Genomic DNA, 26,539 nt, shown 5'->3' with positions numbered 1-26,539 from the left:
ACGTATGAACTATGAATTGATCCTTTGTATGTGGTGCAAGTGCACCATCCTCTGTAACTGCATGTTTCCTTGAGCATGTGTGTTTGAGTGACATAGTGTGAGACATTGGGTGTGAATGAGTGAATAAATAATCATCTTTATTATTAAACCCACGAAAGCTTGCTGCTGGTTATTCCAATTGATTCCATACTCAGGGGCTGAGAAACACACACGGTTTCCTTAAAAACACACGCACACACTAATTACGGACATTAAGAATAATAAATTGGAGTTTCAGTTTTCTCTCATTCCTGTCTATATCAATAACAGATTAATCAATCCACCGTTAAAAAGAACCAGCAACTTATTTCTGAAATCTTAATTACTCCTAAAGCACACATTTATAAAACAATTTCCTGTTTTTGTTTAAATTGAATTACAGCGAATAAAAGGATATAGCGAGAAAGATATTCAACATGTGCAACTTTATCTGCAGATTATAACAATCTTGATTCTATCAAGTATTATATTTCTTGACAAAAAACAGGTTAATTGGAATTTAGCTGTATGTTTTATTGATAATAATGAATGCCAGTCCGCAGCTCCCAAGATTTGTTAGAAGAAAATTCTCAACTACAAATGTGAAAATTCAAATTGGTCTTGCAAAAATTAACATTTTAAAAGACACTGATAGAATGAAATCACACTGAGTGACATTAGTAATGGGTATTTCTGTATGGAATTGTTCTGTCTTTTTGCCAAATGGAGGTTAATATTTTTGTTAAAACAGTGAATGAAGGATTTTCATATCACTGAGTTCAAATGCCTGTCACAAGTATTGCACAGCATGATCCCAACCCATCAACATTTAAGTTCAAAATCTTGAAAAGTAATTTTTAGCAGTTAGCTGTAGTTACAGAATTTAACAGCACTTTCATTTTTTATAGTGCATTTTGAGATTGGTAGTCCTGTGGGGGCTATTTTAGCACACCGATTAAAAGATTTGCCTTGTTGTGAGTGACACGGTGGCACTGCTGCCTCACAGCGCCAGGGATTCGAGTTCAATTCTGGCCTCAGGTAACTGTTTATGTGGAGTTTGCACGTTCTCCCTGTGTCTACATGGGTCCCCTCTGGGTGCAACAGTTTCCTCTCACAGTCCAAAGATGTGTGGGTTAGGTTGATTGGCCATGCTCAATTGTCCCTTAGTGTTAGGGAGATTAGCAGGTTATATACATGGGGTCATGGGGATAGGGCTTGGGTGGAATTGTTATTGGTGCAGTTTCAATGGGGCAAATGGCCTCTTTCTGCCCTGTAGGGATTCTATGAAATCATCATTAATCCATTTATTTTAAATGAATCAAAACCAGTAAGCGCACATCCCACACAGGAAATCAAACTCCAAGTACAACTCACATTCTTGCAAAGTGAAAATGCTGCACTCACAGTGTATTATTTTACAGTTTGCAGTCATTCATCTGGCAGCATAAGTATCTTAAATTGCAAATATTGAGTCAGCTTCATTTTTAGCTTTTAATATTTTCATTTTGTTAACCTGAAATGAAGTGAACCCAATTAGTGAATAGTCCCATTAAAAAGCATTAAGTGTGCAGCTACTTCACAGCTAAGTTTTCTTTAACATTCATTTTTAACCCCTTTAGCAACTCATCTGAAGAACACAAAACATTTTAGGGACCAGATTCTTTTTGCAAAACAAACACAAAGGCGCAATATATGATTTGAGTCCAGTGCATTTTTTTTTAACAAACATTATGGATGGGGTTCTCCGGCCACTCGCCTCAAAATCGGAGAATCCCCACCCAAGGTTTATGGACCTTTGCATGGTCCACCCCTCCTCCCACGCCCCCCCCCCCACCCCCCGCCCCCCCCCCCCACCCCCCGCCCCCCCCCCCACCCGCTACAATTCCCGTGGCAGGTGGGACGGGAGAATTCTGGCCAATGTATTTTACTCTGTCTTGAAAAAGACTTGGCCAAAGATTTCCCATCTCACAGGAATTGTAGTGGGTGGACAGAAAATTTGGCGGACCATTTAAAGGTCCATTGAACTAGGGCAGGAACTGCCGGTCTTGGGGCGGGTGTGGCCGGAAAATTCCGCCCTTGAATTTTCACGTTGACCAGATGTCCCAAAATACTTAACAACCAATGGAGTACTTTTTGAAATGTATGAAACATAGCAGCCAATATGCGCATTGTAAACTCCAACAAAAAGCTACCTGACCACTGTTATTTTTCATGAATTTGATTGAGGGATAAATACTGGGCATGACACCAAGCATAACTTGCTTCACAGCTCCAGGGTCCCGGGTTCGATTCCCGGCTCGGGTCACTGTCTGAGTGGAGTTTGCACATTCTCCTCGTGTCTGCGTGGGTTTTCTCCGGGTGCTCCGGTTTCCTCCCACAGTCCAAAGATGTGCGGGTTAGGTTGATTGGCCAGGTTAAAAATTGCCCCTTAGAGTCCTGAAATGCATAGGTTAGAGGGATTAGCGGGTAAATATGTGGGGGTAGGGCCTGGGTGGGATTGTGGTCGATGCAGACTCGATGGGCCGAATGGCCTCCTTCTGCACTGTAGGGTTTCTATGAACTGCCCTGTTCTTCTTTGGAACAGGGCAAAAGGATCTTTTGCACCCACCTCAAGCAGGCAGACAGAGCCTTGGTTTAACATTTTATCTGAAAGACTGCACCTCCTATACTGCAGCGTTCCTCCCTCAGTGCTGCACTGGAGCACCAGCCTTGAGTTTTGTGCTCAAGCCCTTGAATAGGACTTGAACCCTGACTCCTGTGATTCAAAGGCAAGAGTGCTACCAACTGTGCCACAGCTGACGCAAAGCTAAAAAAAAAGTTCTTGATTTCTAAAGACCTTTAAATTAATCAATACCAGTGCTGTGACACTGTGCATTTTCCGTGGTTGAATGTAGCAAAATTATGGCAGCATTTATGAACTGAATGAGGAATGACACCGAGCAAAAAGTGGAATAGTGAATAGTTAACTGGATTTACCCTCAGATTTTTGAGACTCGCAGTAACATTTCTATGTAAATTCAAAACTACAGCCCAATAGAACATTATAAAATATAACCCAAAAATTCTAAAAATGTACAATCGACATCAGAAAGATAGAATAATATGGTCGATAGGATCCTGATGGAAGATCCGAGGAAGGGGCTAACCCGAAATGTTTAACAACTACAACAACAATCGTACATGTATATAGCAACCGCCTTTCTCCTTCAAATGCTGATTGACTGGGCACACAGTCCCAATTTCTGGTTCAATTTTGCTTAATTTGCATATTTTAAAATTTTCTTGAAGATTAGAAATTGAGATGTTTGTGCACACATTTTTACTTATCCAAATCATTGTCATAGGAATGCTGGCAATTGCAGAGCATCAGTGAAAGTAAAGTTGAGCATCACTTGAACTGAGCTTTTCCAACAACTAGCGGGCTAAATATACAACATCCCAGTAACTACTTCAAATTATCACTCACAAAGCAATTGCTTGAAGTTTGCACAAAACTTGTCAGCAGAAAGATTTGCCTCAAGATTTACAACATTAATACATAAGTGAGAAACGTGAATGGTCTGAAATTGTATTGATCCACTTCCAGCAACTTATATTGTCTTCATTATGACTAACCATCCAGGGTGAATCTCAATGTCCAGTTGAGACGAGCAATATTTGTTGTATTCAATTGGTATTATATGACGACAGCAACATTAAAGTGGTATGAACTTTAATGTAGTCTTGTTTCCAGCTTGCTCCAGCTCACCCATCGCAGTGTGCGCGAATCCAACTGTTCTCAGGCATTAAGGAAACCGCAAGGCCAGGACTTCATCCTTCGTCTTGAAGTACTGTTTGAAACGTTCCCTGGCGTATCTATTCATTACAAAATTGTACAGCATTAGCCAGTAGTTTAATTTTACTTTTCCTTTTTATTGTAACCTATTTATTTGCAATGTCACTGTTCAAATGGGAGATGATTTAGGAAACCATAGGCCAGTTGGTGTAAATTGGTGGCAGAGAAGTTATTGGAAACCATTATCAGGGACAAAATTAACTTTTGTTTAGAAAGCTCTCGGTTAATCAAGGAGAGGCAGCATGGATTAGTTGACAGCAAATTGTATTTAACCAGCTTGATTGAACTCTTCGATACAGTAACAGAGAAAGTCGATCAAGGTGGTGTAGTGATGTTATGTACATGGACTTTTGGAAGACATCCAACAAAGTGTCACACAGGAGGTTTATGAAGAAGATGGAAGCCCATGGAATTCAGAGGAAAGTGGCAGTTATGGATATAATCTTGAATCAGCGACAGGAAGCAAAAAGAGGATGGAGGGATGGATAGATGTTTTTCAGAATGAGAGATAGTTTATAATAGTGTGGTGAACCATAGATGGTTACCACTATGGGTACTGAACCATAGATGGTTAGCACTATGGGTACTTGTACATATGTTACTGTTGTCACTGTTGGGGTTAGGGTTGGGGTGTTCTACCTGTTGGTATTGTTCTGTGGTACACTCCGGTTGGCTCCGCCTACCTGTAGGAGTATAAAGGTCACTGCACTGCCTGGTGACCCTTTAGTCTGGGATTGTATTGTTATGCAGTATGCTCCATTCTTGTTAGTAATAAAAGCCTTTATTTCCTGGGTACGATCCAGCCTCCCGAGTGATTTAATCGCGCATCAAATAGTGTTCCTCAAATGACTCTGTTTACACTTCCCACTGCCTCGGCAAATCAGTCAATATAATTAAGGACCCCACGCACCTCCAGACATTCTCTCTTCCACCTTCTTCCATCGGGAAAAAGATACAAAAGTCTGAGGTCACATACCAACCAACTCAAGAACAGCTTCTTTCCAGCTGCCATCAGACTTTGGAATGGACCTACCTTGCATTAAGTTGATCTTTCTCTGCACCCGAGCTATGACTGTAACACTACATTTTATACTCTCTCATTTCCTTCTCTATGAATGGTATGCTTTGTCTGTATAGTGTGCAAGAATCAATATTTTTCACCATATACTAACACATGTGACAATAATAAATCAAATCAAATCAAATCAAATCAAAAAAGGTTACATTTGGGTCCATTACTTTCTTCAGATTCAAGTGTTTCGAGCAGCATAATAAAGTTTATAGATGATTCAAAATTTCAGGATAAGATGGACACCAGACCATCCAGGTGAAGCTACAACACAGGACTACGTGCATGCTAAACAGAGGAAGAAGAATGCAATGGACAAAACTAGATGATCTCACAATCTATTAACCAGATCAAAGCTCTACCACATCAAGTTGTGAATAGTGGGGGACAATGAAACAATTAATGGGAGGAAACTTATCCATGAACATCCCTATTCTCAATGATGGCAGAGCCCAGCATGTCAAGGCAAAAGACAAAAGGCAAAATGTTGAGGCATTTGCAACCACCTTCAGCCAGAAGTGCATAGTGGATGATCCTTTCAGTTTCCTCCTGAAGGCAAAGTCAGCTAATTTGATTCACTCAATGTGATACTGGAGAACTGCTGAACACAATGCATATAGCGAAGGTAATGAATGGGTCCTGACAATATCTGGTTATAATATTGAAAATATATGCTCCAGAACCAGTAGTACAATGAGGTTGAGTGTCTTTGGCTATAGGAAGATATAGATGGGATGGTCAAATAGGCAGATAAGTGGAACGTAGAATTTATCCCTGGAAAGTGTGAGGTGATACACTTTGGAAGGAGTAATTTGACAAGGAAGTATTCAGTAAAAGGTATGACACTAGGAAGTTCTGAGGAACAAAGGGACCTTGGCGTGTTTGTCCATATGGGACACCATGACTTTGTCAATCGAGTCGTAGAATATAAAAGCAGGGAGGTCATGTTTGAGTTATATAGAGCTTTGGTGAGGCCATAGCTGGAGTACTGTGTGCAATTCTGCTCGCTACATTACGGGAAAGATGTGATTGCACTGGAGGGGGTGTAGAGGAGATTCACTAGGATGCTGCCTGGGACGGAACATTTAAGTTATGAAGAAAGGTTGGAGAGGATTGGGTTGTTTTCACTGGAGCAGGGAAGACTGAGGGGTGACCTGATCGAGTTGTGCAAGATTATAAGGGACATGGACAGAGTGGATATGGAGCAGCTCTTCCCCTTAGTTGAATGGTCAATCACAAGGGGACACAAGTTCAAGGTTAGGGGCAGGAGATTTAGGGGGGCTATGAGGAAAGATTTTTTACCCAGAGGGTGGTGACGGTCCAGAATGCACTGCCTGGGAGGGTGGTAGAGGCAGATTGCCTCACATCCTTTAAAAAGTACCCGGATGAACACTTGGCATGTCACAACATTCAAGGCTATAAGCCAAGTGCTGGTAAATGAGATTAGGTAGGTAAATTAGGTGTTTCTCACGTGTCGGTGCACACTCAATGGGCTGAAGGGCCTCTTCTGTTTTGTGTGATTCTGTGACTGTTACATTTTTGGGTTTTTCAAATCCTTTCATCCTAAACATTTTGGTTCCAATATCTTAGATCATTCTCCCAGGCAAGTTCCAACTCCCTATACCTTGGGGAGTCTCCATCGTTGTCTTAAGATGTGAGTAAACGTTTGATAAGATGCCAGGAAATTAACAAAAATCCTGTCTGGTAATTGCTTTTAGCTACTGGGCTTATCCTATGGCTCCAAGAGATCACATTGATTTCCAGAATTTGAAACTGATCAGATGCTTCCCTGACACTTTTAAATAGACTCGTTCATTTGAACAGACACATCATTTTCGATATTGGACTTAGTAGATTTTGATAATCCCTGTACTTAAATTTCAAAATGAACTGTCAGTAACATGCAAACTAAATGAATAATGTACATGTCGAACTAATCCTCTCTTCAGTCTGTAATCCAAAAAATTTACAATGTTCTATCAAAATAAGCCTTTTATGTTGCTTATGAAGATCCACTGAAACAAACTAGACAAAATATTTAATTATCTGTCACAATCCATGAATTGGATGCACATATTTAAGAAAATGCCGCATATTTAAGAAAATGCAGATGGTTGAAACTTAGAACGAACATCAAGGTGAACCTTTTCAACTCCAAACCTTCATAATTCAGCCACTTCACTACTGAATGGGTCAGTAATCATTCAGCATGTCTTCTACCAAGTGACTCAACGGAGAAATGGATGTCTCTGTGTGATGTTGAGTGACAGAGACAAAGAAAGAACATAAGAACATAAGAACTAGGAGCAGGAGTAGGCCATTTGGCCCTTCAAGCCTGCTCCGCCATTCAATAAGATCATGGCTGATCTTTTCATGGACTCAGCCCCACTTACCCGCCCACTCACCATAACCCTTAATTCCTTTGCTGTTCAAAAATCTACCTGTCTTTGCCTTAAAAACATTCAACAAGGTAGCCTCAACTGCTTCATTGGGCAGGGAATTCCACAGATTCACAACCTTTGGGTGAAGAAGTTCTTCCTCAACTCAGCCCTAAATCTGCTCCTCCTTATTTTGAGGCTATGCCCCCTAGTTCTGGTTTCATCCAAACACCCTCCTTGCTACTATCTTACCTATTCCCTTCATAATTTTATATGTTTCTATAAGATCCCCCCTCATTCTTCTAATTCCCATGCTTGATCTTTGCTGAGCTTGTCCCCAGCTGGTTGGTGTGCATTTTACCCAGCGGAGCAGATCAAAGGTTGCGGTGGGTAACTCACCTCCTGATTCCCCAAAGCCTGCCTACCATCTACAAGGCATACATCAGGAGTGTGATGGAATACTATGCTCTTGCTTGGATGAATGCAGCTCCAACAACACTCAAGAAACTCAACACCATTCAGGGCATAGCAGCTCATGTAATTGACACCTCATCCACCAGCTTAAACATTCACCCCCTCCACCACCACTGCAGAATGGAATCGGTGCATACCATCTACAAGATGCACTGCAGTGACTCACCAAATCTTTGGCAATACCTTCCAAATTTGTGACCCCTGCCATCTAGAAGGTCAAGAGCAGTAAATGCATCGGAAGACCACTGCTTACAAGTTTCCCTCCAAACTACAGTAAATCCTGACTTGGAACTATATCACTGTTCCTTCACCATTGCTGGATAAAAATCCCAGAACTCCCTCTGTAACTGCACAGTGGGTGTCCCTGCCCACTCATTTAACCTATCTATATCACTTAACCTTCTATATCCATTCACCAACTCCTTGCATACACTTCACAACTTGCTTTCCTACCTATCTTTGTGTCACCAGCAAGTTTAGCAACTATACATCAGGTCTCTTCCATATCACAGAGTTCTGCAATATCTCTTCAGTTGTTACATCCTCAAAGAACTCCAATAAATTAGACAATTTCCCTTTCATTTCCGTTTCACAAAGCCACATTGACTCTGCCTGATTGCACTGAATTGAGGACTTACTTTTGCTATTTTTTAATTTGATGGGATCTTTCCAGACTCTATGGAATTTTGAAAAATTCAAATCAATGACTCTATTATCTCAGCAGCCATTTACTTAAAGACCTGAGGATGAAGATCATCAGGACCTGGGGACTTGCCCGCTTTTATTTCTTGCTCAGTAACCTTGCCCTGGTGATTGTGATTGCCTTCAGTTCCTCCCGTTCTTTCACTTTCTAAGTCACAATTATTTCTGGGATGTCACTTGTATTATCTGCAGTGAGGATAAATGCAAAATATTCATTCAATTCATCCACCATTTCTTTATTTTCAATTATTAATTCCCCAGACTCTCTCTCGAGGACCAACATTCATTTTCCTTACTCTTTTCCTCTTGAAATACCTGCAGAAACTCTAACCATTTGTTTTATATGTCTAGCTAGCTTCCTCTCATGCCCTAATTCCTCCCTTCTTATTATTCTTTGCTGTTTCTTATATTCTGAACAATCTTCTGACCTGGCATTAATCTTTGCAGAATTCTATATTCACTTGACTGATTGCTGGGATGTAGGTGTTATTTTATGAGGAAAGATTGGACAGGTTGAGCCTGTATTCATTGGAGTTTAGAAGAATGAGAGGTAACCTTATTGAAACATGTGAGATATTAAAGGGACTTGTCAAGGTGAATGCTGAGGAGGTGTTTCCCCTTAGGAGAGAGACTGGAACTAGGGGACACAATTTAAAAATAAGGGGTCTCCCATTTAAGACTGGGATGTGGAGCAGTGTTTTCTCTCAGGGAAAAAGCAGTAGAAACAAAGTTTTTGAATATTTTTAAAGCAGATCTAGGTAGATGCTTGATCAACAAGGGGGCAAATGTTATCAGGTGTAGACAGCAGCGTGGGGTTGAAGATACCATCAAATCAGCCTGATCTTATTGAATGATGGAGCAGGCTTGAGGAGCCGGATACTCCTGCTCCTAATTTGTATATTCAAATGTAGAGGGTCATTGTCTGTGGAATTCCTTTCTCCAGAGAACAGTGGAGCTAGGGTTATTGAATATTTTTAAGGCTGAGGTAGATCAGTTCTTGATGAACAAAGGGGTCAAAATATATAGGGGGTAGATAGGAAATTAGAGTTGAGACCAAGTTTAGACATGATCTTATCAAATGGCTGAACATGCTCAAGGGGCCAAATGGCCTACTCCTGCTTCTTTGTGTGTTCATGCAGAAGGCAGCTCAGGCCCACCTTCTCAAGGGCAATTAGGGATGGGAAACAAATAGTGGCCTAACCAGCGACACCCATATTCTGCGAAAGAATTAAACAAAAGTTAACATCTTTCTGAAGTACGGGTGTAACCATGGTTATAAAGGTTTCAGATTTTACTGAACATAATGGCGTGAAGCCTCTTCACACCACAACTTAAGTCAGTTGGTCGTGTATTGATGCATGAAGAAAGTAGCCAAAGCCCTGTTTGAAAGTGCTGGCACATACATTGCTTCTCAAGAAGAAAGAAGGTTTTCACCCTAAAAGGTAGGGCTTTGCCTGGGTGGCAATGTTGCCTCGAATAGGGAGCATTATAGATGGCACCGTTTTACTGATGGACCATGGAGGTTGGCTCATACGTCCACATAACCAGGGTGCTGGAAGAACGAGAGCAATAAATGGTGCAACCCTCCTCAGAATCACTTCATGAACAATGCATTGAATTTTGCTGGGCATCGAACATTGCATTGATACAGTGTTCCTCCATCTCTTGACCACGGATTTTTGTTTTGCACTGTCACGTTGAAATTCTTTTCATTTTACTTCCTCTGGCCTGTAAGGAAAGGCTAAAAATATTTTGAATCTCTTTGAATCTCGGTAAGAACTTGAAGCTTTGTTCATCACAATTTGCAATCTTTAAGTGGCCACATCCCATTAATTTTGAACTGCAAATCATATTTTACACTCGCATTATTAGACTTAGTACTGGCAGAAGGCCAAAGCTTAGGCTAATTATTGAACTGACCTGACCTTGCATGATTGTGCACAGTCTGCACAACTGTGGACAAGCTTGGCCTTGGCAAATAGCCATGTCCAGCCTAAATTTTGCAAGGCATGCTAAATCTGAACCTGTGTGGCTATGTGGGTCCCTCTGTGGTTACTTTAAAACTAGCTAATATATCTTCTTTCAAGAAGGAGACATTGTCTGAATCACTTTACTGCAGTACATTTCAGATTACATTTTCTACCTTAGGCATCATATATCTTTACATTACTTTTCCGATACCTCCACTCCAGCCTGAATAGCTCAAACTTCTCAAGCCCTTCCTCATAACTTGATCCCAGGCAATAGGGGTTAGCCTCGTGCTGCTCTGCATTTCCTCCAGTACCTGAATCTTTCTCTTGTTTCTTGGTGATCAGCACTGGGCACAGGTATGACCTAATGAGAGAATACTATAAAATTTGATCAGTATGCCACTGGCTGTACTGTACTGCTTTGATTTAAATTCAAAATGTTATTATCTTTGTTGGTGGTTGGAGAAACTTGGTTTGTTCTCACTGGAACGACGGAGGTTGAGGGGCGACCTGATTGAAGTCTGCAAGATTATGAGAGGCATGGACAGAGTGGACAGTCAGAAGCTTTTTCCCAGGGTGGAAGAGTCAATTACTAGGGGGCATAGGTTTAAGGTGTGAGAGGCAAGGTTTAAAGGAGATGTACAAGGCACGTTTTTTACACAGAGGGTGATGGGTGCCTGGAACTCACTGCCGGGAGAGGTAGTGGAAGCAGATATGATAGTCACTTTTAAGGGGTGTCTTGACAAATACATGAATAGGGTGGGAATAGAGGGATATGGTCCCCGGAAGGATAGGTGACTTTAATTCAGTCAGGCAGCATGGTCGGTGCAGGCTTGGAGGGCCGAAGGGCCTGTTCCTGTGCTGTAGTTTTCTTTGTTCTATGCCTCTGGTTTAACATGTGAGTTTTGAGTCTACAAGATCTCCTTCATCTTCATCCTCAGCTATTTTAAACATCAATTATGAAGTACGTATGGCACAGTGGCACAGTGGTTGGCACTGCTGCCTCACAGCACCATGGACCTGGGCTCGATTCCCAGCTTGGGTCACTGTCTGTGCGGAGTCTGCATGTTCTCCCCCTGTCTGCGAGGGTTTCCTCCGAGTGCTCCAGTTTCCTCCCACAGTCCGAAAGACGTGCTGGTTAGGTGTATTGTCCATGCTAAATTCTCCCTCAGTGTACCCAACCAGGCGCTGGAGTATGGCGACTAAGGGATTTTCACAGTAATTTCACTGCAGTGCTAATGTAAACCTACTTGTGACACTAATAAATAAACTTTAACCCTTACTTTTTTCCCTATGTTTAGCATGTGCAGACTTTACGGTAAATGTAATCTGCCATTGTTCTGTCCACTTCTGTATTTGTTCTCTAAGTGTTGGCAACAGCTTTAGGCTAGCTCTAGCTTTAATTTACTTTAACTAATGAATTTGCATAAAGTTTATTTGCCTTTTAATGCTCAAGTTAACCTGTTAACAATAAGTGTGCTGATGACTGTGATAAAGTAACAGATAATAGAATTATGCACATTTTGTATTAACCAGAGTGTTATTATTAATTAGACTCTTTGAAGTTAAGTTATAAAAGGTGCAAGTGCTGCTGCTGAATTAGCCTTGATTAAAGCATTTGAAACAATCTCAATAATCCTTAAAGTTTCTTTGGCTCACAGTTCAGAATAGGCCTAACAGGCATATCCCAGAGGAGTGTGGAATATTTGTTTCATAGGCCAATCAGTCAGCCAAACTGCTTAGTCAAATGGTCCCATTTAACTTGTGAATTTGTATGAACAAAGATTGGAGAGTTGCCCAGTTGCTCATGCAACTTTTCCACACACCTCAGAGATGCTGACTGCCAGACCTCATGCAATAGCTAGATAAACATTAGGGAGAACAGTTAGCGATTTTGCCATATTATTTAGTTATAAATCTACAGTATTATTGATTCAAATGCATTTTGAAATCCTTTTCGTGCCCATTTGTGCTACAGCACAAAGTGAAAAATCGTCCAGGTTATCCTATCCCCAAAAAAGCCCACCAACGCCTCTACTTTCTCAGAAGATGAAAGAAATTTGGCACATCAGCTACGACTCTCACTAGCTTTTACAGATGCACCATGGAAAGCATTCTTTCTGGTTGGATCTCAGCTTGGTATGGCTCCTGCTCTGCCCAACATCGCAAGAAACTATAAAAGGTCGTGAATATAACCCAATCCATCACACAAACTAGCTTCCCATCCATTGACTCTGTCTACACCTCCTGCTGTCTTGGAAAAGTAGCCAGCATAATCAAGGACCTCATGCATCCCAGACATACTCTCTTCCACCTTCTTCCGTTGGGAAAAAGATACAAAAGTCTGAGGTAACTCAGGAACAACTTCTTCCCTGCTGCCATCAGACATTTGAATGAACCTACCTCACACTAAGTTGGTCTTTCTTTACACCCTAGCTATGACCGTAACACTACACTCTGCACTGTCTCCTTTCCTTCTCTATGAACGGTATGCTTTGTCTGTATAGCGCACAAGAAACAATACTTTTCACTGTATACTAATACATGTGACAATAATAAATCAAATCAAATCAAAAGGTTGGAGATACCCAATTTGGTTAATTGCCACCCCATCAATCTACTCAGACATCAGCCAAAAATGCAAGATATACTTAACAGGGTTATCAAACAGCACATAGCAATAAGATAAAAGCAAATTTCTGTGGACACTGGAATCTGAAACAAAAACAGAAAATGCTAGAAAATCTCAGCAGGTCTGACAGCATCTGTGCAGAAAGAAGATCACCATCATTTACATTCCCTGTGTCTTTTGTCTATGACATATTTGTCAATCCCTCCCACCACCTTGCCCATACAGTATAAATATCATCTTATTTTCTATTGTCTTCAGCCCTAATGAAGGGTCACCCAGATTTGAAACGTTAGCTCCATTCTCTTTCTCCACAGGTGCTGCTGAGATTTTCCAGCATTTTCTGTATTTGTGGCACTTACCAATAATCTGCTCACCAGCGCCACGTTTGGGTTCCATCATGATCATTTAACCACAGCCTTGGCCCAAATATGGACAAAATGCTGAATTCCAGAAGTGAGATGAGAGTGACTGCTCTTGATATCAAGGCAGCATTTGACTGAGTATCGCATCAAGAAGTCAAAAGTTGAAGCCAATGAGAATCAGGGGCAAATCTCCACTGGCTTGAGTTGGATCTAGCACAAAGGTGACTGTGGTTCAGCTGCTTCATCAATTACCTTCCTTCCATCGTAAGGTTGGAAGTGGGGATGCAACCCTAATGATTACGGCACGGTAGCACAGTGGTTAGCCCTGCTGCTTCATAGCTCCAGGGTCCCGGGTTCGATTCCCGGCTCAGGTCACTGTCTGTGTGGAGTTTGCACATTCTCCTCGTGTCTGCGTGGGTTTCCTCCGGGTGCTCCGGTTTCCTCCCACAGTCCAAAGATGTGCGGGTTAGGTTGATTGGCCAGGTTAAAAATTGCCCCTTAGAGTCCTGAGATGCGTAGGTTAGAGGGATTAGTGGGTAAATATGTGGGGCTAAGGCCTGGGTGGGATTGTGGTCGGTGCAGACTCGATGGGCCGAATGGCCTCCTTCTGCACTGTAGGGTTTCTATGATTTCTATGATTACACAGGGAGTTGCTTCTGCAACTCCACAGATACTGAAGCAATTCATGCCAGAATTCAATAAGGTGTCCGTTCGGCCCATCACGCCTTTATTGATAATAATTCCACCCAAGCCCAATCCCTGTAACCCCATGTATTTACTCTGCTAGTTTCCCTGACACTCGGAGGCAATTTGCCATGGCCAATCAACCTAACCACACATCTTTCAAGTGGTATCTCCAACAAGAGACGATCTAATCACCTTCCTTTAATATTTACCAGTATTGTTATCACCAAATCCCCCATCATCAACATCTTGGGGTCACCACTGACGAGAAGCTAAACTTGATCAGACACATGGACCAGAATTTTCAGATCCCCCGTCAATGGGATCGTCGGGTCCTACCGAAACCAACAGCTATTTCAATGGCTCGCTGTATCTGCCTCAGGTGAACCCACCACGGCAGAGCTGGAAAATCCTAACCATAAATACTATGACAACAAGTGGTCAGGGGCTGGGTATTCTGTGGCAAGTGTCTCTCTCAGGCCTTTCCAATCAATGAAGCAGTAATCAGGAGTGTGATGGAATAGTTGGCACTTGCCCGGATGAGTGCAGCTCCTCCAACACTCACAGAAAGCGCAGCACCATTCTGAATGAAACAGTTACTATCGTGGTTACCCATCCAGCATGTGAAACATTCACTCCTTTCACCATCGGTGCAACGTACTTGCAATGTGTGTCATCTACAATGCACTGTACAATTAGCACGGTGGCACAGTGGTTAGCACTGCTGCCTCACAGCTCCAGGGACCTGGGTTCAATTCCAGCTTTGGGTGACTGTGTGGAGTTTGCACATTCTCCCTGTGTCTGTATGGGTTTCCTCAGGGTGCTCTGGTTTCCTCCCACAGTCCAAAGATGTGCAGGTTAGGTGCATTGGCCATGTTAAATTGCCCCTTAATCTCCAAAGACGTGTAGGTTAGGGGGATTAACCATGGTAAATGTGTGGGGTTACAAGGATAGGGCAGAGAAGAGGACCTGGGTAAGATACACTGTCAAAGAAACCGGTGCAAACTCAAGGGGCCGAATGGCCTCTTCTGCACTGTGAGGATTCTATGCTTCTATGGCAGTTCACCAAGGCTTAATTGATCACAGCTCCTAAAACAGTGACCTCTTCACCTACCAGTGCAGCAAGTGTACTGAAACGCCACAATCAGCAAGATCCCCTCCAAGTCACTTTTTCATTCAATTTGGCACTAATGTGTTTGGCTGATGTAGTTGTCATGGTTGAACAAATGGCAGTGCACTGAAGCTATGAAATACCTGTGAGCATGAGGCGAACTTTCTGAATGATAGGTATTCATTTTTAACTATAAATTGACTGTAAATGATTGCCTTAACCTGACTTCAGCCCTTTGTGATAAGCAGCACTGATCTCAGTTCACTTGAAGTTGTGAGACTATTTTTGACAACTCAACAAGATGGCAGAGTGATTGAATGCCACCCTAGAAGAAATCTGTTACAACTTTAGTGAGGCAGAAACAATATTTGGACGACTCAAACTTGATAAGAGCATAAATCTGAAGATTAAGGTGCGATTAAGCAAAACCCTAGTAATGAAAGCAAAGTTAAATCTAAGCAAAGCTAGAGCAACAATGAAAGTACTTCAAGGAAACACAAAGGCACATCCAAAATGCGATGTGGATTTTCTTTCTACTCCAGTAATTACCACTAAAATGAATCTGGAAATGGATATTTTTTAGTAAGGATAGTAATGAGCATACGACAATTCTTTCGCTCAGGTAGCCCTACAGACCAGCTGTAGTCCCAGTAAAGTTATAGCCCGAGAAGTGTTACATTTAGCAAGGGGAGAAACAAGCCGAGCTTCTCACTTATGCATTCTATTGTAGAAAGTTAAAGTTAAAGTCTTATTTATTTGTCACAAGTAGGCTTACATTCACACTGCAATGAAGTTACTGTGAAAATCCCCCAGTCGCCACACCCCAGGGTCTGTTCAGGTACACTGAGAAAGAATTTAGCATGGCCAATGCACCTAACCAGCATGTCTTTTAGACTGTGGGAGGAAACCAGAGGACCCAGAGGAAACCCACGGAGACACAGGGGTAACGTGCAAACTCCACACAGACAGTGACCCAGGCCAGGTCCCTGGCACTGAGAGGCAGCAGTGCTAACCACTGTCCCATCGTGATGTTGACAGGACCAGGCTCTGATCATTTGTGATAGCCTTTAATGTTCAATAGTCTACAGAAAGTCACTATCAAGGTTCACACATTAAATTTGTTACTTGAGCAAACACTGAAGGGTCGCAATATCTAATCTTCCAGCGTGAGTCAGTGCATTCAGGGTGTGGCCTGAAGGTGGGTGTAGTGAGGTTAAGAAAAGGGCAGCACCTCTCACAGGCGGGCTCGCCTCACTCTTTGAAGTGGCTCAACATGTATTGGCCATTACGTTTTCCCACCTCTCACAAGTGGTTCCAAGTAGTTGTTAGTTGCTAGCATGCAGCAGAGGCCGCACCATAGTAAACCACTTCAATGGTTGGACCAAAAGGCATAAAGGCCAAAAGGCCAAAGTCGTACCCGGACAAGCGCCGGAGTGTGGCGACTCGGGGATTTTCACAGTAACTTCATTTCAGTGTTAATGTAAGCCTACTTGTGACACTAATAAATAAACTTAAAAATGGGTGAGGGTAGCCATCAGGTCTATTACATTTGGCAACTTAGGAATTTGTCTACCCTGCCGTTCGAAGACGGAGTGCAGCAGACTGGGTGGATGAGACCAATCTTAGGTTTGACAATCTTGAAGACAGTCAGCACCGTACTCATAAAGCTCAACAAGACATAAAAGATGTCCTGGTCACCCACTACAGCCAGGTCTATCCCCAACTGTCTAGACTCAAATTGCCACTGGATCAATGTACGTCAAGATGAGAGAGTGAGTGAGGTTGATGATCTGCAACTCTCCCTCACTATAATCCAATTCACATTGAACCATGTTCATCATCTTTTTAACATCTGCCATCCTTCACCTGTCACAAGTCCAATGCTGATGGGTGAGTGACTCATCATTGTGTGTGGATTCATTGTCTCAGGCCAGAGGATATAGTGTACTGCTCTGCAGGCCCTTAGCCATACCTCTCGTAAGTACCAAGATTGGTTCAATAAAAACGAGGTAATCCAGAAACTACTGGAGTAAAAACACCTCTACAGTGTTTACCTCAATGATAAATCATCACTTGTCCCTAATGGCCTCAATGACAAGTCATTACTCGAGCAAACTCGAGCATTACTAGAACAAACATTAGTATCTAGGTGTGAGGCCTACTGAAACATCCACAGTAAGCTCAGCGACATGCAAGACACTTGGCTAAATCTGAAAGCAAATGAACTTCAGTCATATGCAGATCACAAAGATTGGAAGCGATTCTTGCTTGGAAATACTAGGGGCGGGATTTTCCGGCCACGCTCGCCCCAAAACCAAACATCCTGCCAGATGTCAACAGAACTTTCCATGGTCCGCCCCTCACCTGCTCCGATTACCGGGGCGGGCGGAACGGGAAAATTCTCCCCTCTGCCTTTCTGTTGTTTCTACCAACGTGGATAACTTCACACACCTGCATTATTTTCCATCTGCCATGCTTTTGCCCTTCTCATAGCCTGTCCAAATCTCCTTGAAGCCTCCTCACAACTCTTATTCCCACCTAGTTCTGTGTCCTCAGCATTTTAAAAAAATAATTCAAGGAATGTGGGCTTCACTGGCTAAGCCAGTAATCATTGCCCATCCCTAATTGTCCTTGTGAAGCTGCCTTCTTGAATCGCTGCAGTTTATGTAATGTAGGTACACCCATGTTGCTGTTAGGGAGGGAATTCCAGGATTTTGACCCAGCAACAGTGAAGGGATAGTGATATATTTCAAAGTTAGGATGGTGAAATATTATATCTGGTACCTACATCTAAATGATTTCTATAGATTGTGAACAGCTGTGGTCCAGGCACTGATCCTTGTAGTACCCGACCAGTAACAGGGTGACATTCTGAGATTGATCCATTTATTCCTACTCCCTGTTTTTTGTGTATTAACCAATTCTCAATCAAAAGCAGTATATTGCCTTCAATCCCATATGCTGTCATTTTGTTTACTAACCTCCTTATCAAAAGCCTTCTGAAAATCCAAATATACAATATCCATTGGTTCAATTGTATCTATAGCAGAAGTAACATCCTCAATAAACTCCAACAGGTTTGTCAAACGTGATTTCCCTCAAATAAATCCGTTCCCCAATTTTATCATTATTTTTAAAATGTCCAGTTAATGCATTCTTTAAAATCATAGAAACCCTACAGTACAGAAAGAGGCCATTCGGCCCATCGAGTCTGCACCGACCACAAACCCACCCAGGCCCTACCCCCATATCCCTACATATTTACCCACTAATCCCCCTAACCTACACATCTCAGAACACTAAGGGCAATTTTGTTTTTTAAGCATGGCCAATCAACCTAACCCGCACATCTTTGGACTGTGGGAGGAAACCAGAGCACCCGGATGAAACCCACGCAGACACGAGGAGAATGTGCAAACTCCACACAGACAGTGACCCAAGCCGGGAATCGAACCCAGGTCCCTGGAGCTGTGAAGCAGCAATGCTAACCACTGTGCTACCGTGCCGCCCTAGATAGATTTTAACATTTTCCCTACTATTGACATCTAACTAACATGTCTATGGTTCTCTGTTTTCTCTCTCCCTCCCTTCTTAAATAGTGGGGTTACATTTGCTACTTTCCTGTCAGTAGTAACCTTTTCACAATTTCGAAAGATAACTACCAATCATCCAACCTTCTCTATAACCACCTCCTTCAACACTCTGGGATGTAGCTCATCTGGTTCAGAAGATTTATCAACTTTCAATCCAATTAATTTTTCAAGTTCTATTTCTTTATTAGTGCTTATTTCTTTTTCTTCTGCATTTTCACAAGTTCTTTCATTCCATAGTATTTCTTGGAGATTTTCTGTAGCTTCCTCCGTGAAGACATACACAAAGTGATTGTTTAGTTTCCCCACTATTTCCTTATTTTCCATTATAAATTCTTCTGTCTCTTCTGAATTACCTTTTCTGGTCATTCTTATAAACAACTTCCTTTGATTGACTGTAACCTTTAACTTCTTCTCATAGCGACAGTTGATTCTAAATGGGGAAATGCTTAGGAAATCAGAAACACAAAGGGACTTTGGAGTCATTGTTCAAGATTCTCTTCAGGTTAACATGCAGGTTCAGTCGGCAGTTAGGAAGGCAAATGCAATGTTAGCATTCATGTCGAGAGGGCTAGAATACAAGAGCAGGATGTATAAGGCTCTGGTCGGACCCCATTTGGAGTATTGTGATAGTTTTGGGCCTCATATCTAAGGAAGGATGTGCTGGCCTTGGAAAGGGTCCAGAGGAGGTTCACAAGAATGATCCCTGGAATGAAGAGCTTGTTGTATGAGGAACGGTTGAGGACTCTGGGTCTGTACTCGTTGGAGTTTTAGAAGGATGAAGGGGGATCTTATTGAAGCTTACAGGATACTGCGAGGCCCGGAAACAGTGGACATGGAGAGGATGTTTCCACTCATGGAAAAACTAGAACAAGAGGGCAAACCCTCAGGCTAAAGGGACGATCTATTAAAACAGAGAGGAGGAAGAATTTTTTCAGCCAGAGAGTGGTGAACCTGTGGAACTATTTGCCACAGAGGCTGTGAAGGCCAGATCATTCAGTGTCTTTAAGACAGAGGTAGATAAATTCTTGATTAATAAGGGGATCAGGGGTTGTGGGGAAAAGCAAGAGAATGGGGATGAGAAAAATATCAGCCATGATTGAATGGCAGAGCAGACTCGATGGGCCGAGTGACCTAATTCTGTTTCTATGTCTTATGGTTTTATGGTCTTATGATTCACCTTTCCTGTTGTATTTTTGTGTTTTAGAGGAATTTACATTTGTTGTAGTCCATTTAGTACTTCTTCAAATACTAACCTTTGCCTATCAACTGTCAAATCTTTTAATGTATTTTCCCAATCTGTCATAGCCAACTTGCTGCTCATACCTACATAATTTCCTTTGTTTAGTTTTAGGATCTTAGTTTCAAAATGAAGTATACAGTACCATTTTCAACCTTAATGTAAAAGTCTACCATATTATGGTCACTGTTTCCTAATGTCTCCTTTACTGCAAGATCATTAATCAATCTTTTCTCATTACATAATACAGAGGCACAGTAGTTAGCACTGCTGCCTCACAGCTCTAGGGTCCTGGGTTCAAATCCTGGCGTGGGTCACTGCCTGTGTGGAGTTTACACGTTCTCCCCATGCCTGCGTAGGTTTCCTCCGGGTGCTCCGGTTTCCTCCCACAGTCCAAAGATGTGCAAGTTCGGGGCATTGACCATGCTAAATTGCCCCTTCGTGTCCCTGGATGCGAAAGTTAGAGGGATTAGCGGGGTCAATATGTGGAGTTATGGGTATAGGGTCTGGGTGGGATTGTTGTCGGTGCAGACTCAATGGGCTGAATGGCCTCTTTCTGCACTGTAGGGATTCTATGAGATCTAAAATAGCATGAATACTAAAATCGAAAGTCCCTAGTTGGCTCCTCAATGTACTGGTCCAGAAACTCATCTTCTACACACTCCAGGAATTAATCTTCCAAAGCTTTGTTGCTAATTAGGTTTACCTAGTCCGTTTGTAAATTGGAGCCACCCATTTAATTGTATAACCCATGTTACATATAGCTCTAATTTACTGATCTAAACTCTGTCCAAAATTACCACCATAGTTTTGTGGCCTATAAACATCTCCCACCAATGTTTGCTGCCTCTTGCTGTTCCTCGGCTCAACCCAAACTGATTCTGCATCTTGATCCATTAATCTAAGACCCTCTATCACTAATACACTGATCTCATCCCTTATTAACAGTGCTGCTCCACATCCTTTTCCCCTCTGCCTGTCCTCCCTAAATGCCGCATATCCCTGAATATTCAGTTCCCAGCCCTGGTCACTCTGTAACCATGTCTCCATAATGGCAATTCAGTCAGACCCATTTACCTCAATTTGCACCTTCAGATCATTTACCTTGTTGTGAATGCTGCATGCATTCAGATAGAGTTCCTCAAACTTCTTCTGTTTAACATTATTTCATATTCTGATCCTGTTTGATGCTTACCTTTGATCCATCTCCCTTCTAATTTTGTTTACTATTTTTCTACTTTAAAGTTTATTTATCAGTCACAAGTAAGGCTTACATTAACACTGCAATGAAGTCACTGTGAAATTCCCCTAGCTGCCACACTCCGGCGCCTGTTCGGGTCAATGCACCTAGCCAGACTGTGGGGGGAAACCAGAGCACCCGGAGGAAGCCCATGCAGACACAGGGAGAATGTAAAAACTCCACACAGACAGTCATCCAAGCCAGAAATCGAACCCAGGTCCCTGTGAGGCAGCAGTGCTAATCACTGTGCCACTGTGCCGCCCATCGGTAACTTCCTGTTACCAATTTTACTTCCCTTCGATCTGAGTTCCTTTTCAGCTTCCCATCCCCCTACCAATCTAGCTTAAACCCTCCCGAACAGCACTAGCAAATCTCCCTGCAGGGATGTTAGTCCCAGTCATGTTAACATAACATAAGAACATAAGAACTAGGAGCAGGAGTAGGCCATCTGGCCCCTCAAGCCTGTTCCGCCATTCAATAAGATCATGGCTGATCTTTTTGTGGACTCAGTAAAAAGGTGTAACCCATCCATCTTGTACAGGTCCCATCTGTCCCAGAACTGGTTTTAATGCCTCAGAAATCTGATGCCCTCCACCCACACTAATTCTCTGGTTGCATGTTCAATCGCTCGCTCCTCCTATTCATATGCTCACTAACACGTGTCACTGGGAGTAATCCTTGCTGTTGTGTGCGATGACATTTTAAATTAATTCATGAAGATTTCCTGTTTGCCCTTTTCAGCAGAGTTGTAAACTTTCTACAAAATAATAAGGGGCACAGATAAGTCAACATCTTTTCCCAAAGGTAGAGGAGTCTATAATTAGAGGACATGGGTTTAAGGTGAGAGGGGAGAGATAGAAAAGGGTCCAGAGGAGCAATTCTTCCACATAGAGGGTGGTGAGTGTCTGGAATGAGCTGCCAGAGGCAGTAGTAGAGGTGGGTATAATTTTGTCTTTTAAAATGCATTTAGATGGTTACATGGGTAAGATGGGTATCGAGAGATATGGGCCAAACGCAGACAATTGGGACTAGGTAAAAACTGGGCAGCATGGACAAGTTGGGCTGAAGGGCCTGTTTCCATGCTGTAAACCTTTATGACTCTATGTTCCTTTAGAAAGTACTTAAAATATAGCTGGGAATATAAATCAGAGGAAGCATTCACAACTCATGGGGCAAGAGGTTTTTTTTTTACTCCCAACATTCTTTCAACTTTTCATAATGCATCAAATTAAACTCAGCTCTAGGGCATTCTAAATCAGACAGTGGCTATAATCTATAAGGCATAGTTGGCTAACTGAAGGACTGTGGGCTACAATTTGACAGTACGTTAATTCTTTCAGTCTTTAGTTTCAAGGACTGTGTTACATTCTTTGTTTTTGTGATACTAAAGGTATTAATTTACTGATATAGCCACACAATAGCCCTGAACTGCAGTCAATACCATATAATTATTTTAATTTAGAGTGCGGTTCTCTCCCACTCTCTTTAAGGCTCTGCTCTGTAATGCAGTCTTATTTGTAACATACCTGATAGTTAAACCTCATCTTTCCTTTGATCTTTTGCTGTATATTTTACAGCAGGACTTTTTAATATGCAAAGTCACACAATGTGGCAACGTTTTGTGACAGAAAATTGCTCACAACTGTACTTTACTTACACAGAATAGGTAACACTAGTCCATCACTCTGCCTTCATCTATGTCAGAGGAGCCAATTAACTCGAGATTGTATTGATAATGCTAACTAATGAATGGAATTGGCTGTCGAAAGGGTAAAATCATATTATGGGCATTAAAGGATGGTGATTGATCCTTGTCTAGCTAGACTGCGTATTGTTCTTCAGGTTCCCCGCTCCTGCCCCTTGTACAATGTGTTTATGATTCAGAGCTGCACTGCCTCCAGTTAAAGAAAGGTTAAATGCGGGACACAAGTGGTTGAGCTTGAGCAGAAAAAAAACTGATAGGAAAGGTAAGTCAAAAGCAAAAGGTCTTGTTGGCTCCAGGGGAAAATACTCATCATGAGGAAGAGGAGGGATATGAAATGACAAGTCCAGTGGAAGAGGCAGGATAGCAGGTTAAAAGCACAGGAGAAGTGAGATAGCCAGGGAGTAATCAGATTAAGGGACAAGCCAAACAGTTTCCAAAATACTGGGGCCAAAGACAGAAATACAGGTTAAGAGGCCCAAATGAATGGCAGAAGACCTTTTTATTTTGGCTGAGATAAGTTGGCATGAATAAATAACCATGGCACAAATCAGCCTGCTTGCTGGTTGCTTCAAGGCAACCAAATATGAACAAGATTTTCTGCTGCAGATCGTAGAATCCCTACAGTACAGAAGGAGGCCATTCGGCCCATCAAGTCTGTATCAATCACAATCCCACTCAGGCCCTATTCCCGTAACCCTCATTTACCCTGCTAATGCCCCTGATACTAGCGTCAATTTACCATGGCCAATCAACCTAACCCATGCATCTTTGGAGTATGGAAGGAAACCCATGCAGACACGGGAAAAATGTACAAACTCCACACAGACAGACACCTGAGGCCGGAATTGAACCCGGGTCCCTGGCGCTGTGAGGCAATAGTGCTAACCACTGTGCCGCCTGTGCATTACAGGCACTGTTTGAGCATACACGAGGAGTTTGATCGGCTAAAAGTGATGTTGGATGGACGTCACCCCAATCACTACTGGATTTCACCCAGACATGCTGAGAGGCTCATGGGGAACCCCAGTGCAGCTCTCAGGTAAATCATTTAAATGTGTAATAGGTAATTAAGTAGTGTTCTAATCAAGCATTCTGTCTGTAACAGCCAGTGAAGCTATTTCCTGAGCTGTGACTTACTTGCAGAGTCACCAAGTTGAGTGTGGAGTGCTTCTTCAGAGAAACTGACAGGCTGGGGAGGCTTTGACCAGTGAAACTGTAGAGCTGCAGCCATGGCCAGGTGAGAGGCTGCTGGTTACAGCACTCCTTCCCTCAAAGAGTGCTTTCAGTGCTTGACAGGTGACTGCCAACTTTTTGGAAGTCATTTTACCGTTGTATTGGAACAGGTCTAACCTGTACCTCTGACAAAGAGCAAGATGTTGGATTTATGTCACACTAACAGTAACCCCCACAGCTTGCCTCCTGGACTTGCAGAATCTCACTGGCTGTCCTGTCTGGAGACAATACACATCTCTTTAACCTGTGCTTAATGCTCCCTCCACTCACAGTGTCTGTATCTTGAAGACCTGGTTGGTTGTAGGGATTCGCATTCTAATCAGTATTCTGTAACTTGATTTTGTGTCTCTGTGCCCTTTTTGAGAGCACATTTCCACTCCACCTGACGAAGGAGCAGCGCTCCGAAAGCTAATGGTATTTGCTACCAAATAAACCTGTTGGACTTTAACCTGGTGTTGTTAAAACTCCTAAAGAGCAAGAGGAGCAGCAACAGAAGCAAATACCTGCCTCCTCCTCAGCCACATGCTGCTCCACAGGACATGCAGAATGGACAGAGGGATCTAGCTTCTAGGAGGTAAAACTCCCATCACAGGCAGGGGATCAAGCGATTGAACATGTAAATTCAGGCCAGGGTGCAGGAATTGAATGCAATAGGGAGAAATATACCATTAAAAAAAATACAAAAACAATGTACCAAACACGGAAAAAATATAGCACAGGAGGCCATTTGGCCCATTGGGTACATGTTAGCAAGCTGAGCTCTTGAGGACATTCTTTCATTTCTTCTGGTTGGGCACAGGTTAACGTTTAAACAGCCAGATGATTGTGCTAAAATGATACACAAAGGAACTTTACGCAATTGCATTTACCAGTACATTACCAGAGAAAATGAAACTCTAAGGGTGGGATTCTCTGGCCGCGCTCGCCTCAAAACCGAAGAATCCCACCCCAGGTCATCAAAGACAGAGGGTAGCAGTGGAAGGGTGCGTTTCTAAATGGAGGACTGTGACAAGTGGTGTTCCTCAGGGATTAGTGCTGGGACCTTTGCCGTTTATAATATATATATAAATGATTTGGAGGAAAATGTAACTGGTTTGATTCGAAAGTTTGCGGATGACACAAAGGTTGGTGGATTTGTGGATAGTGATGAGGACCGTCAGAGGGTACAGCAGGACATAGATCGGTTGGAGACTTGGGCGGAGAGATGGCAGATGGAGTTTAATCCGGACAAATGTGAGGTAATGCATTTTGGAAGGTCTAATACAGATAGGAAATATATAGTAAATGGCAGAACCCTTAAGAGTATTGATAGGCAAAGGGATCTGGGTGTACAGGTACACAGGTCACTGAAAGTGGCAATGCAGATGGAGAAGGTAGTCAAGAAGGCATTTGGCATGCTTGCCTTCATCAGCCGGAGCATTGAGTTTAAAAATTGGCAAGTCATGTTGCAGCTTTATAGAACCTTAGTTCGGCCGCACTTGGAATGTAGTGTTCAATTCTGGTCGTCACACTACCAGAAGGATGTGGAGCTTTGGAGAGGATACAGAAAAGATTTACCAGGATGTTGCCTGATATGGAGCTATGAGGAGAGGTTGGAGAAACTTGGTTTGTTCTCACTGGAACGATGGAGGTTGAGGGGAGACCTGATAGAAGTCTATAAGATTATGAGGAGCATGGACAGAATGGATAGTCAGAAGCTTTTTCCCAGGGTGGAAGAGTCAGTTACTAGGGGGCATAGGTTTAAGGTGCGAGAGGCAAGGTTTAAAGAAGACGTATGAGGCAAGATTTTTACACAGAGGGTGGTGGGTGCCTGGAAGTCGCTGCCGGGGGAGGTAGTGGAAGCAGATACGATAGTGACTTTTAAGGGGCATGACAAATACATGAATAGGATGGGAATGGAGGGATATGGTCCTGGAAAAGTAGGGGGTTTTAGTTAAGTTGGGCAGCATGGTTGGTGCAGGCTTGGAGGGCCGAAGAGCCTGTTTCTGTGCTGTAATTGTTTTTGCTCTTTGTCAATGGACATTTGCATGATCTGCCCCCTCCGCCCGCTACAATTCCCATGGCGGGCGGGACGGAAGAATTCCGACCTAAGCATGTAGCCCTCGGGAGCTCCAATCCTTGATTTATTTAAAAGTTAATTTGATACTGCGTGAACTTTATTTAACTCCGCCCTTTCAGGGTTCCTCACTGAGAGCTTGACAGATGCCTATTTATTGGAAAGGGGACATGTCTCCAATTTTCCTGGTCCATTTGCATGGGCAAGCACACTTCCACTGCAGCTGCGCTTCTTAGCAGG

The 26,539-nt window shown here is 42.6% G+C and overlaps 1 protein-coding gene across 1 annotated transcript in view; it reads right to left on the bottom strand.

The window, feature by feature from the left end:
- Positions 1-2,751: 2,751 nt before the first annotated feature.
- LOC144498895 (ethanolamine kinase 1) overlaps positions 2,752-26,539 on the bottom strand; it is a 422,701-nt gene continuing 398,913 nt past the window's right edge. The window contains exon 8 of the mRNA XM_078220756.1: positions 2,752-3,873. Coding sequence (XP_078076882.1) covers positions 3,804-3,873 — 70 coding nt within the window. The 3' untranslated portion in view covers positions 2,752-3,803. The remainder of the gene's footprint in view (positions 3,874-26,539) is intronic.

The sequence above is a fragment of the Mustelus asterias genome, chromosome 9, assembly GCF_964213995.1.
Source record: "Mustelus asterias chromosome 9, sMusAst1.hap1.1, whole genome shotgun sequence".
Lineage (NCBI taxonomy): Eukaryota > Metazoa > Chordata > Chondrichthyes > Carcharhiniformes > Triakidae > Mustelus > Mustelus asterias.
This window is presented reverse-complemented; position numbering and strand designations above follow the sequence as displayed.